This window comes from Saimiri boliviensis, chromosome 2 (assembly GCF_048565385.1).
Source record: "Saimiri boliviensis isolate mSaiBol1 chromosome 2, mSaiBol1.pri, whole genome shotgun sequence".
NCBI lineage: Eukaryota > Metazoa > Chordata > Mammalia > Primates > Cebidae > Saimiri > Saimiri boliviensis.
Genome location: NC_133450.1, coordinates 25781549 through 25793828, shown reverse-complemented (window position 1 = coordinate 25793828; position 12280 = coordinate 25781549). Strand labels below are relative to the sequence as shown.

Here is a 12280-nt window from a genome sequence, read left to right as displayed (position 1 = left end):
GGGGTTTCACCCTACTGGCCAGACTGGTCTTGAACTCCTGACCTTGTGATCTGCCTGCCTTGGCCTCCCAAAGTGCTAGGATTACAGGTGTGAGCCACTGTGCCCTGCTTACAATACAGTTTTCTAAATACAGTCATTCTCCCTTGCTATCAAACATTGACTTTATCCCTTCAAGTTTACTTTATGTTTGCACCCTTTAATCTACTTCTCTTCATCCTCCCCCTCCCTGCCACCCATCCTTCCCAGTCTCTTATCTGTTTTTCCACTCACTACCTCCAGTGTCACATCTTCTCTCTTATATGTGGGAGCTAAAAACAACAAAAAAACAAAACAAAAAAACCCTCTTCTTAATTTCTAAAGTAACGGTTTCCTGTGTGGTTCACTTGGTAACTAATTATACAGGATCTTTGAACGCTTCTTCCACCTTTGTTGTCAACTCTTATTTAACTCCTCACGTGATTTTATGGCCCCCATATGTGTTCATTACATCAGTGTCCTACGTGGCACTTAAGAGTATAAGGCTATCCTTGTGGTTCACGCTCTTGGTTGACTGAGTTGGTAGAAGGTTGGTACCAGGTCCCCACAGGGTACTGAGGTCCTTTGTCTTTTGCATGTGCCCGTGCTGCCTCAGAGGCTTAGCTCTTGGAAGGCAGGAGCCTCACAGTAGCAAGGCCCTCAGCTGGGTTGGGGGATGAGTGTGGATCTGCAGGCTAGGGGCAGATGGGGCCACCTCCCAACTCCGGAAGGACTGGTGAGCATCCGGATGTGAATTTAGGCTGCTCCGTCCTAGTCAGCCTGCCCAGATGCCTTCTCTGTGTGCCTCATACCCCCCAGTACAGTGACTCCTCCAGTTAATAGGAGACCCCTGCAAAAGAGGGATCACCAGTTTGCCTAAGGAGGGCTAAACTGGCCCAGGTTGGAAACAGAGCAGGTCAAAACTATTGTGCTGATCAGTAGTGGGATTGCGCCTGTGAATAGCCACTGCACTCCACCTTTGGCAACATAGCGAGACCCCATCTCTGAAAAAAAAAAAAAGAAGAAAGAAAGCGTAGAGGCCCAAACAAACAAAACATCATTAGTATGTCTGAGGGGTGGCTGGCAAGTGCTTTAACTCAGTGTCCCTTGAATGAATCATTAGTAGGTTAGACTTGATTAAGAGCCTTGAATGCTTACTTCCAGGGAGTGGGACCCAGACCAGGTAAGTTTTGATGGAGAGGGGGAGATAGGAAACACTGGGCCATGTGTGAAGGCTGCTTCTGTATGAGGTTGGAGTTGACTTCCCTGTGTATTAGAAAGCTGGACAGCAAGGTAGAAGGGGTGTGTGTGTGTGTGTGTGTATGCACGTGTGTGCATGTGTGCATGCACGCACCTGCCCTGGACGTTGTGGGGTAATGAGGGTTTTCAAGCAGAGTGGGCAGGAGAAGGGAACAAGATCTAGAACAGCCTGCACTCACACCTCTCTGGCCCTGAACTGTCTTCCTGCAGGTGCACCTGCGCTCTGCCAGGCGTCTCTGTGAGCTCTGCTGTGCCAACCGGGGCACCTTCATCAAGGTGGGCCAGCACCTGGGGGCTCTGGACTACTTGCTGCCAGAGGAGTACACCAGCACGCTGAAAGTACTGCACAGCCAGGCGCCACAGAGCAGCATGCAAGAGGTCCGCCAGGTCATCCGAGAGGATCTGGGCAAGGAGGTACCGTTGCAGGGGGGATGGGCCTGGATTGGGATGCTTCAGAAAAGGCCCTGGCTAAATTCTTGCAGTCTCAGCCAGCATGCTGGGGATCCACCAGTGACAAAACCAAATGTCACAGCCACTCTCGCTGCTGAAATCAGAGTTCGGAAGGCGTCTCAGTTGCACTCAGTGAAACATACCAGTTCAACCATATGAAAAAGTTCATATGAGACTGTTATTGACCTGAAACCTATATATGGTTCATATGGTTCAACCTAATGACATCTGTTACTTACTGAAGGTTTAATGCCTTATTGAATTTATCCTTAGCAGGGCTTTCAAGGCCGATCCCATCCTGTTTCAACATACCTGTCCATAAGTTTGGTGGGGCAGAGTGGCATTGTGGTTTAGTCTCTGGAGCCAAGAGCTTGGGCCTTGCACAAATGATTTATCTTGGCACCTCCCTTTCCTTGTCTGTAAAATGGGGGTAACCATGGTGCTCACCACTTAAGGTCGCTGTGTGGATTAGATGGGATAATGAATAGAAGGTGCTTAGTATAGTACCTGATGTAGAGAAGGGGCCATCAAATATTAGCTATGATTTGTATAATAATGGTGTCCTATACTATATGGTCCTTCTTTCCCCGTGCTCTGGTCCCATTGTGCTACCTGTCTCAAACTCGCTGTGTTCTCTTAGTCCTTGGTGCTTGTGCCGTGGTCTACCATCTGCCTGCTGTCTTGTCTTTATTCTCTACTTGTCAGGTGACTTCAGACCATCTGCCCACCTGTCCACCCAGCTAGCAAATGGCAGGCAGGGTGCTGAGTGCTGGGTTTCCTGTCCAAATCCCAGCTCTTCTAGGAAGTCTTCTGTGACCCTCCCTTGACTGATCTTATCCCTCCTTTGGGCTCTGCAGAACTTTGCTCCGTATACTTGTGCAACTTGTGGCTTGATTAGTTGTGTCTAAGGGTTTCCCTGCAAGTCATAGTCTTTGAGGATGAAGACCACCACAGTCCTTTTACCCTGTTTGTATAACTCTGGAACTGTACCTAGCAGGTACCCAGGGTTTGCTTAAAGAGCCAGTGGATGAACTAGAAGTAGCATCCTTAGGCTACTTGCTGCAGGGCTGGGAGAGTAGGGCAGAGGTTTGGTAAAGACCAGTGGTTCCATTTTTACAGGGAGCTGGCCCTGATTATTCGTCCTTAGTGTGGAGCTGGCCCCAGGTACCCAGCCTCCATCCAAAGGTGTCCCACTTCTCAGTGATAGCCTGGTCTGGAGTGGGGCTGGGATCAGACAGGAGGTGAGCATAGAAACCTCTATGAGTCCTCTGCCATGAGGAACATTTCCTCCGAAGGGAGAGAGATTGAGTGAAAGGTAAACCCAATCTGTGGCTGGAGTCGGGGAGCGAGCTGCAAACTGGGAGGAGCAGGGTCAGGAGAGAGGGACCCCAGGCAGAGGGGAGAACAGAATTGGCACAGTGCCGGCCCACGCATGGCTTTGCCTCTTGCCAAGACTCTTGGCCCGCAGCTTCTAGCAGCACGAGATTCACCCCCAAATTAAAACTAAATAAATCACGGTAATAATAGTGTGAAGTGCATCATTGCTGGTGTGTGGTAGCTCCCTGGGGGTGGAAGCTGGAGAGGGAGATAGTAGTTAACCCTTGGAGGCCGACTTGTCTGGAGAGCTGGGGAGGGAGTAGGACAAGGGCAGGCCAGTGGCTGTCCCCACGCCAGGGTGGAACCAGGGAAGTTTGGGATGTCAGCAGTCATGATGGCCCACTCAGCTGGCTAAAGGATGTCTGGGGTTGGAGGACATCACCTGCTCTTCAGGGCATCTTCTCCAGTCCCCTCTACCCGCTGCTGATTAGCCCTGAGCACAGTGGCCCTGTGGCTCCTGCCCCACAATGCTTCTTTAGCCCCCTGAGAAAATGGGCTACTGTCCAAGGCATGGTTCTGAGGGGCATCCCTCACAGCTGGGGAGCTTCTTCTGGGACCTCTGGGTTCTTACCAGGCTCCCACAGGCACACAATCAGTCTTTCCTGCCCTCTTCCCCCTCCTTCCCCTGGGAAGATGGCATTTGTTCCCTGGTGACACACTTTCCCAGTGTGTGGGTGGAGGGAGGGGAGCCGGGCCATGTGGGAAGAAGGTTGGGTGCGTGTGGGGGTGTGAGGGCGGGGGAATGTCACTCACTTGGCATTTCCACCCACTTCCAGCCCCTCCCATGACACTTTTCAGGGAGCAATGTCGCCTCTAGGATGCTTGAGTGGGCCCCACTCATCCTCAGCTCCATGCCAGCCCCAAGACCTGTAGAAAGCTCCATTTTAGCCCTGGCTTAAAGAGACTGTTGGCTGGGTGCAGTGGCTCATGCCTGTAATCGCAGCACTTTGGGAGGCCGAGGCGGGCCGATCACCTCAAGTCAGGAGTTCAAGACTAGCCTGGCCAATATGGTGAAACATGGTCTCTACTAAAAATACAAAATTAGCCACGCATGGTGGCAGGTGCCTGTAATCCCAGCTACTTGGGAGGCTGAGGCAGGAGAATCGCTTGAACCCATGAGGTGGAGGTTGCAGTGAGCCGAGATCGAGCCACTGCACTCCAGTCTGGGCAACAGAAGCAAGACTCCATCTCAAAAAAAAAAAAAAAAAAAAAAGCTGTCGGTCATGTCTCACCACTTTCTCAGTGCTAGGATAGGCTTGAGGTTACCTTGAGCTCAAAGATTCCATAAGTGCCCCTGAAACTCAGACTTTAGAGAGGGGTGGCATGGTGAGAGAGGCGCTTGGATGGTGCGTCCCAGCCTGGCCTGAGCCTGTGGGTTCTATATGCCTCTGAGGACCCTTCCCAACAACAGCAGCGTTAGAGGTCACTATGTCCGTGTTCCAGGCAGGTGGGGCCCAGCCCCGTGGGGTGTTCCCAGCATGGGTATAGGGGTAAGATTGAGAGTGCAGGACTACTGGACCCCGCAGTTCACATTCATTTCTGGATCAGTCAGAATTTCTGCACATCAGCGGCACCATCAGTGCAGAGGTGAGGGCACGTGAAGGGCGCCATCCTTCCATAGCACTGGCCCAGGCAGGGAGTGTGCTGGGGGCCACATTGCTGAGGGGAAGCCGGTGACAAGCAACGGGATGACACTTCACATCCTCTGATTCCCAGGCTGGTGATTGATCCCCTAAATAACAGCTTCTGTTTGGCAGGAAAAAAAGGAGTTGTGTGTGTGTCTGTGTGCATGTCTTGGAAGTTTCTCAGCTAGTATTACCAGAAAACTTACTTTTTTCCTCTATTTGGTATTAGGCTTATATTCTGAAAGACAGGTTCCAGAAAGCCATCAGGAGCCCAGCCTCTGGGAGGTGGGATCATATCTGCCTCCCCAAAAGCGACTAGGGTCTGGACTGGGTCAGGGCTGGTCCCAGCCTTGGTCCCCTTGACTGCCCTTGGGGCTGTGGGTCCAGATGCAATGCTCACCTTGGCCAGCAGATGGCGCCTGAGCTTGCAAGTCACGGATGGGTATGACGACCAGGTCCTTCCCTGTGGTGGGATCCTTCCAGGAGGTCGAGACTTACTCTTGGGCATGGTTTATGCTGTTGAAGGAACCCAGGCTGACATCTCTACACCCTGAATGGGCAAGCACAGGCCTCAACCACGAGGCTGTTGACCACCCTGGGCGCCTGAGCCCTCGGCTCCATGTTGGAGGACGTGGCACAGTTCTTTACAACTACCAATTCATCCTTCCACCTCCTCATGGGGGTTAGGAGTTCTCTGATGCTCCACAGTCTCTCATGGCTGGTGATTCTGTGCTTCAGCACCTTTTCCTTCATTCCTTCTGTCTCCCGCTGGTCTGTGCAGTTGGTATTCAGTGAAGGAGGACAATGCCAGACACTTGGGGGTAGCCAGGGATGGGGACGACCTCATTCTAGTCTTGGCAGTTCAGGGAGGTTCACTCATCATGGTAATACATGATCACATAGTGCCCAAGGAGCTTGCAGTGGGGAGAGGTTGCCTTGGGCAGATGGAGGCTTTCTGAAACAGGTGGCCCCTGACCCAGCCCCTTAGAGATGGAGGGAATTGGAGGAGGTAGAAGTTGGAGGAAGTCATTACTGATTGACATGCTGGGCTCAGCAGAGGTGCAGGGACGGGAAAACATAAAGCACGGAGGTGAACAGTGAAGTCTTGCTGATTACAATGTGGCATTCAGCCGGCGAAGAGTGGAGCAGAGGTTGTAGGATTAGGGCTGAGGCCACATTATGAAGGGCCTAGAGGGTTCTTTTCAGAATGTGAGCCTGAGGGAGAGGAGAACTTGGGAGGGACCTGATCAGAAGAAGGATGAAGAGACTGAGATACAGGGAGAGGGTTGGCATGCGGTCGGGCAGTTGAAGGAATTTGCCTAATAGCCTGAATTTTTAGTAATGTGGGAGATGAGGTCATCTTTGAAAAGTGGAGGAAGATGTAGACTGGGAGGTTTGAAGTGAGCGGGAAGTTTGGGGATAGAGATATGGTGGGAATTAAGGAAAGATCTGTAGAACTGTCAGCCATGCCGTGCCATTCTCCTTGGTCATGCACACACACGCGCGCATGCACACACGTCTGTACCTGCCCCCATGACATACAGACAAGTCAGATCTTGTTACAGCCTGTTTCAAGAAATGGTCCAAACCATGCATGGGGGCTCGTGCCTGTAATCCCAGCACTTTGGGAGGCTGAGGTGGGCAGATCACTTGAGGTCAGGAATTCGAGACCAGCCTGGCCAACGTGGTGAAACCCTGTCTCTACCAAAACCAGAAAAATCAGCCAGGCATGGTGGTGGCACCTGTCATCCCAGCTACTAAGAAGGCTGAGGCAGGAGAATCACTTAAGCCCAGGGGGCAGAGGTTGCAGTTAGTTGAGATCGGGCCACTGGACTCCAGCCTGGACATCAGAGTGAGAGTCTGTCTCAAAAAAAAAAAAAAAAAAAAAAGGTCCACGGTTCTGTCCTAGAATATAGTTGTATCAGATAAAATTCTTTGCATCTCTGAAATCTCATGAGAAACTGAAGGAAATGAGGCCAGGTGCTGCGTGGAGCACAGAATACCTCAGTTAGGGACAATGCTTGTATTGGTGTCTGGGTGGTGTGGTTTGGCTTTTGTACTCTGAAATTTGTTTTTATCAGTCTTTCACCCCTTGATCCCCTCCCAGGGGACTTTATTTTACAGCTCCCCGTAGTACGTAGGGACAAGTGCTGTATGTTGCAGGTGTTCTGTGTTCTTGATGCACTATCTGGAGTTTCAAAGAGAATGAAGGAGAGAGAAGGTGCAGGGATACCATTGTGCAACGGGTAGAAGAATTAATATCTAGTTGTTTTGTAAGACCCTGTGGGTGCAGCGGGAGGGTGGCTTGTCTTGTTTGCTCAAGGTTTAAGCAAATGTTCAGAAAAGAGGTAAAGAAGCCTTTCCTCCAAGAATATCAACTGTTTATCCAACTTGGTGGTGGTGGCAGAGAGAAGGCACTGTAAGCACAAGGACCAGCATGAACAAGACAGAAGTAGAGAGATGAGGCAGGAGAAGGCCTGGCTGGGTGAGGGGCACACAGCACTTCTGCTGTCCCATGGAGAACTCGATGGGAAGTGGGAAAAGGCACCCTCTTTTTGCATCTCTTCCCTTAGGTTATGGCACGTTGGCCAGGGCTGGGCTGGATATCATACCTGTGTAATTCAGGGCTCTCTAGGGAAATAGAACCAATAGGATATGAATGTGTGTGTGTGGGCACGTGCCTACGCGTGTATGTATGCACGTGTGCACATGCTTTGTGTGTGTGTGTGTGTGTGTGTGTGTGCACAGAGAGAGAGAGAGAGAGAGAGAGAGATTAATTATTAGGGATTGGCTGGTGTGGTTATAGAGGCTGGGAAGTCCAAAATCTGCAGAGTGGCCCAGCAGGCTGGGAGACCCAGGAAGAGCCAATGGTGCACTTCAAGTCTGAAGACTGTTTGAAGGTTATCTGCTGGCAGGATTCCTTCTTGCTTGGGGAATGTTAATCTATGTTCTATTCAGACACTTACCTGACTGTATGAGGCCTACCCATGCTATGGAGAGTAATCTGTTTTATTCAAAGACCACTAATATAACTGCAAATCTTAGCTGGGCACAGTGGCTCATGCCTGTAATTCCAGCACTTTGGGAGGCCGGGATGGGAGGATTGCCTGAGCCGGGAGTTGGAGACAAACCTAGATAGTATAGTGAGACTCCATCTCTATTTAAAAAAAGTTAAAAAAATTGAAGTAAACAAATAAACTGTAAATGTTACCTAAAAATACCCTCATATGGCTTGGTGTGATGGCTCATGCCTGTAATTCCAGCACTTTGGGAGACTGAGGCAGGTGGATCACCTGAGGTTAGGAGTTCGAGACGAACCTGGGCAACATGGTGAAATCTCCACCTCTACTAAAAAAAATACAGGCTAGGTGCAGTGGCTCACGCCTACAATCCCAGCACTTTGGGAGGCTGAGGCAGGCTGATTGCCTGAGGTCAGGAGTTTGAGACCAGCCAGGCCAACATGGTGAAACCCTATCTCTATAAAAATATAAAAAATTAGCCGGGTGTGGTGGTGGGTGCCTGTAATAACAGCTACTTGGGAGGCTGAGGCAGGAGAATCCCTTGAATCCGGGAGGCAGAGGTTACCATGAGCTGAGATTGCTCCACTGCCCTCCAGCCCAGGTGACAGTGTGAGACTCTGTCGCAAAAAAAAAAAAAAAAAAAAAAAGTTTAGCCAGGTGTGGGTGTGTGCATTTGTAATCCCAGCTACTTGTGAGACTGAGGCAGGAGAATCCTTGGAACCTGGGAGACAGAGGTTGCAGCAAGCCAAGATCACACCACTGCACTCCAGCCTGGGTGACAGAGCAACACTTCATAGCAAGACAAAACCCTCACAGAAACACCCAGAGTAATGCTTGGCCCATATCTGGGTACTGTGGCCCAGCCAGGTTGGCATGTGAAATTAACCATCATAATTCCCCACGTGGCCCTCTACCAGGATAGCACATGTGTACCCTCGGTCTGCTTTCACGCGGCCTGGAGCTTCATAGCGAGCCTTGGAGGTAGGCAGGAGCCAAACTGCCTGTCGGTACATTGGCTTTGGGGCCTTGGGCATGCTACTTACCCTCTCTCCATTTCCTGATCTCTACAATTGGAATAATAACACTACCTGTCACCTAGGCTTGCCGTGGAGTGGAATGAGTTAAAGAACGTGGAGCATCCAGAGCAGGCGTCCCCAAACTACGGCCCGTGGGCCACATGCGGCCCCCTGAGGCCATTTATCCGGCCCCCCGCCGCACTTCAGGAAGGGGCACCGCTTTTGTTGGTGGTCAGTGAGAGGAGCACAATATGTGGCGGCCCTCTAACGGTCTGAGGGACGGTGAACTGGCCCCCTGTGTAAAAAGTTTGGGGATGCCTGATCTAGAGCGTGGTTGCTGCAGGGCGAGGGCCAGTAAACATTAATAATGATTTCTGTGTGTTGTGCTGTGTGCTTTCTATGAGCAGAAACTGGGGTTCTGGCAGAGTTGAGTCTCTACCTAGGCTTTCTGATAACTGGTACAGTTCTCTGTCCCATATGCAGTCATATGTTGCTTTGTGATAGTGGTATGTTCTGAGAAATGCATTGTTTGGCGATTTTATTGCTGTGTGAACATCGTAGAGTACTTACACAAGACTCGGTGGGATGGCCTGCGGTACACTTTGGGTATATGGTATAGCCTGTTCTTTTCAGAATGTGAGCCTGAGGGAGGCTTGATTCTAGGCAATTGTAACACAATGGTGAGTATTTACGTATCTAACCATAGAGAAGGTACAGGAAAAATATGGTATTATTAGCATAATGGACCGCTTTTGTATATGTGGTCCATTGTTGACCAAAGTGTTGTTATGCGGCACATAACTGTACTATTTTTTTTTTTTTTGTTTTGGAGATGGAGTTTTGCTCTTGTTACCAGGCTGGAGTGCAGTGGTGTGATCTCAGCTCACTGCAACTTCTGTCTCCTGCGTTCAGACGATTCTCTTGCCTTAGCCTCCTGAGTAGCTGGGATTGCAGGCACCTGACACCACGCCCAGCTAATTTTTGTATTTTTTAGTAGAGATGGGGTTTTACCAAGTTGGCCATCCTGGTCTTGAACTCCTGACCTCAGGTGATACACCTGCTTCAGCCTCCCAAAGTGCTGGGATTACAGGTGTGATCCACCACGCCCAGCCAACTGTACTATTTTGTTAGAAGACTCCTCCTCTCTCTTCCTTTCCTGATTAGTACCCAGCATTCTATCTGGTCAGCCTTCTCCCTGCCACTATTAGGAATCCCTAAAGGCCCCAGCACTTTGGGAGGCTGAGGTGGGTGGATCACCTGAGATCAGGAGTTCAAGACTACCCTGGCTAACATGGAGAAACTCCATCTCTACTAAAAATACAAAAATTATTGGGGCGTGATGGCACATGCCTGTAATCCCAGCTACTCGGGAGGCTGAGGCAGGGGAATCACTTGAACTTGGGAAGTGGTGGTTGCAGTGAGCCGAAATCGTGCCATTGTACTCCAGCCTGAGCAACAGACAGAGACTCCATCTAAAAAAAAAAAAAAAAAAAAAAAAAGAACGAAATTCCCAGCAGCAGCCTGGGTTTCTAGGGCTCTGTCTCCCACATTTGGAGTTTCCCTGGGGGGGCAGCTCAGCTGGTTAGGGTTAATTGCTACAGTTTCCCAGGGCCCTTTGGCAGCTTTCCTCTGGATTAGGGACTCGGACATATGTGCTCTTGGTCCCCAGGCAGGGCTAATCCCATGGATGAGGGATGAGAGGTGGAAGTCTAGCCAGATTGCCAGCGAGAAGCCACAGGTGCCCGTAGTCATGGAGTTCGTGGCTGTTCTGTATTTAGGACCCACTCTCCTAGGCCTCTCACTTGTAAGGTGGCAGCCAGATTTGGCTTCCCTTACAGTGTCCCCTTGGGGCCAGGTGTGGGCTGTATCCAGGGCTCAGCATGCCCTGGGCTGGTAGGAGTAGGGAAGTGGTCAGAGCAGAAGCGTGCAAGAGAGCCCTTCCTACCCTGGTGTCTGACTCTACCTGTGTCTGCAGCTCCGCAGAGGACAGATGCCTCCAGCCTTTCATATTCTTTGCTGCCTTCTTTCCAATGCTGATCTAACTTCTCCCCATCCTGCTCTTATTGACTCATGTGCCTTTATTGAGCGCCTCCTCTGTGCCCGGTACTGCACCAGCCACTGGGGTCCCTGCCCCCTGGAGTGTTGTGGCCTCTTTCTCCCATGCTGGCAGGGTCCAGCTGAGGTCAGCTCACCCTCTACCAGCCCAGTCTGTGTCACGTGCCCGAAGCCACCTGGAAGCTTTGGGTTGTCTGTAGACCTGCTTCTCCTGGTCCTGAGCACTACCTTTGTTCAGGCGTCTTATTTGTCTCCCCAGGCTGTCCCCGAGAAGGCTACCAGATGAGTATTCTTGGGATGAAACAGAAGGATCTGGTGGCCGTGAAGCCATGGACAGGAGGACTGGGGCCAGGGAGTGGGATCACTCCTCCCGGCTTGGCCTCATTTTGCCTCTCCAGCAGCTCTCAATGAAAAATACATTTGTATTAAAAACATAATGAAGAAGAAAAAAACCCATTTCCCCCCCAATAATGCTGACATCAAAAGAAGATTTTTATCAATTATGAAAGAGAGATTTTGGCCATAAAATTGCAATTTAACTAGTGGGAGATGGATGGCAGGAAGCATGGCTGTCAGCCGGGACGGATGGCCTGCCGTTAGTCGCTGTGGGAGAGGCAAGGCAGTGGCCGAGGTGGGCCTGGCTTGTGCTTCCTCCTGATTCCCCATCTGGCCTGGCCTCCTCCCTGAGACCTCTGCCCTCCTGAAGGCCTGTTCCCTGTCTGTGCCCTGCTCCCGGCCTGTGTCCTGTACCTCAAATCCCGGTGTCACCGTGTTCTGTGTCATCCTGGGTGAGTTTTGTGATCTTGCGGAGCCATGGTTTCATCGTGTATAAACAGGGATGATAAGAGAGCCTTCACATGAATAAGGCTGTGGTGAGGATTGAAAGCTATAACACAGCCAAAGGGCAGCGCCTGGTGAATGGTAAAGGCCAGTTCACTGTCAGCTGCGCTAGTTACGTGTAGAGTTGCTGTGAAGACAAAATTTGGCAGTAAGACCAACACCCTCATCTTGAATCCGCCACCTTGCCTAGTACCTGGCTCTTCCTGGGGTTTAACAAACACTGACTCTGTTTATTCACCTTCTGTTGCTCTGTAACAACTGCTTCGGACAGAAGTCTTCTGGGAGAATCACTAACTCGCGGGTTGTAAGGGTTTATAAGTCATTTAGTGTGACCCCCCCCACATTTCACAGGTGAGGGAACTGAGGCTCAGAGAGGGGCAGTCACTTGCTTCATGGCACAACTGGCTGATGGTAGAAACAGGACTAGAATCCAGGTCTCCTGGTTCCTGATCCAGTGCTCTTTCTCCTGGACTGTTCTGTTTCTGATGGAAGCTTAGTGCCCAGAAGAGAGGGCAGGACCCCATCGAGGAATTGGGCTGGCCTTGCTGCCAGAGCCACCCAACGGGCCTCCACAGCTTTCATCATCCTTGGGACCTTGTGGTTTTCTGTGGACTTTGAGGAA

The 12280-nt window shown here is 50.8% G+C and overlaps 1 protein-coding gene across 5 annotated transcripts in view; it reads left to right on the top strand.

Moving 5' to 3' along the window:
* The window catches only part of ADCK1 (aarF domain containing kinase 1), a 152261-nt gene that overhangs the window by 68769 nt on the left and 71212 nt on the right, over positions 1-12280 (top strand). For 4 of the 5 annotated variants that reach the window (XM_039469307.2, XM_003924608.3, XM_074392935.1 and 1 more), the window contains one exon: positions 1486-1689. In XM_039469307.2, coding sequence (XP_039325241.1) covers positions 1486-1689 — 204 coding nt within the window. The remainder of the gene's footprint in view (positions 1-1485; positions 1690-12280) is intronic. The other variant, XM_074392937.1, reaches the window with a different exon arrangement.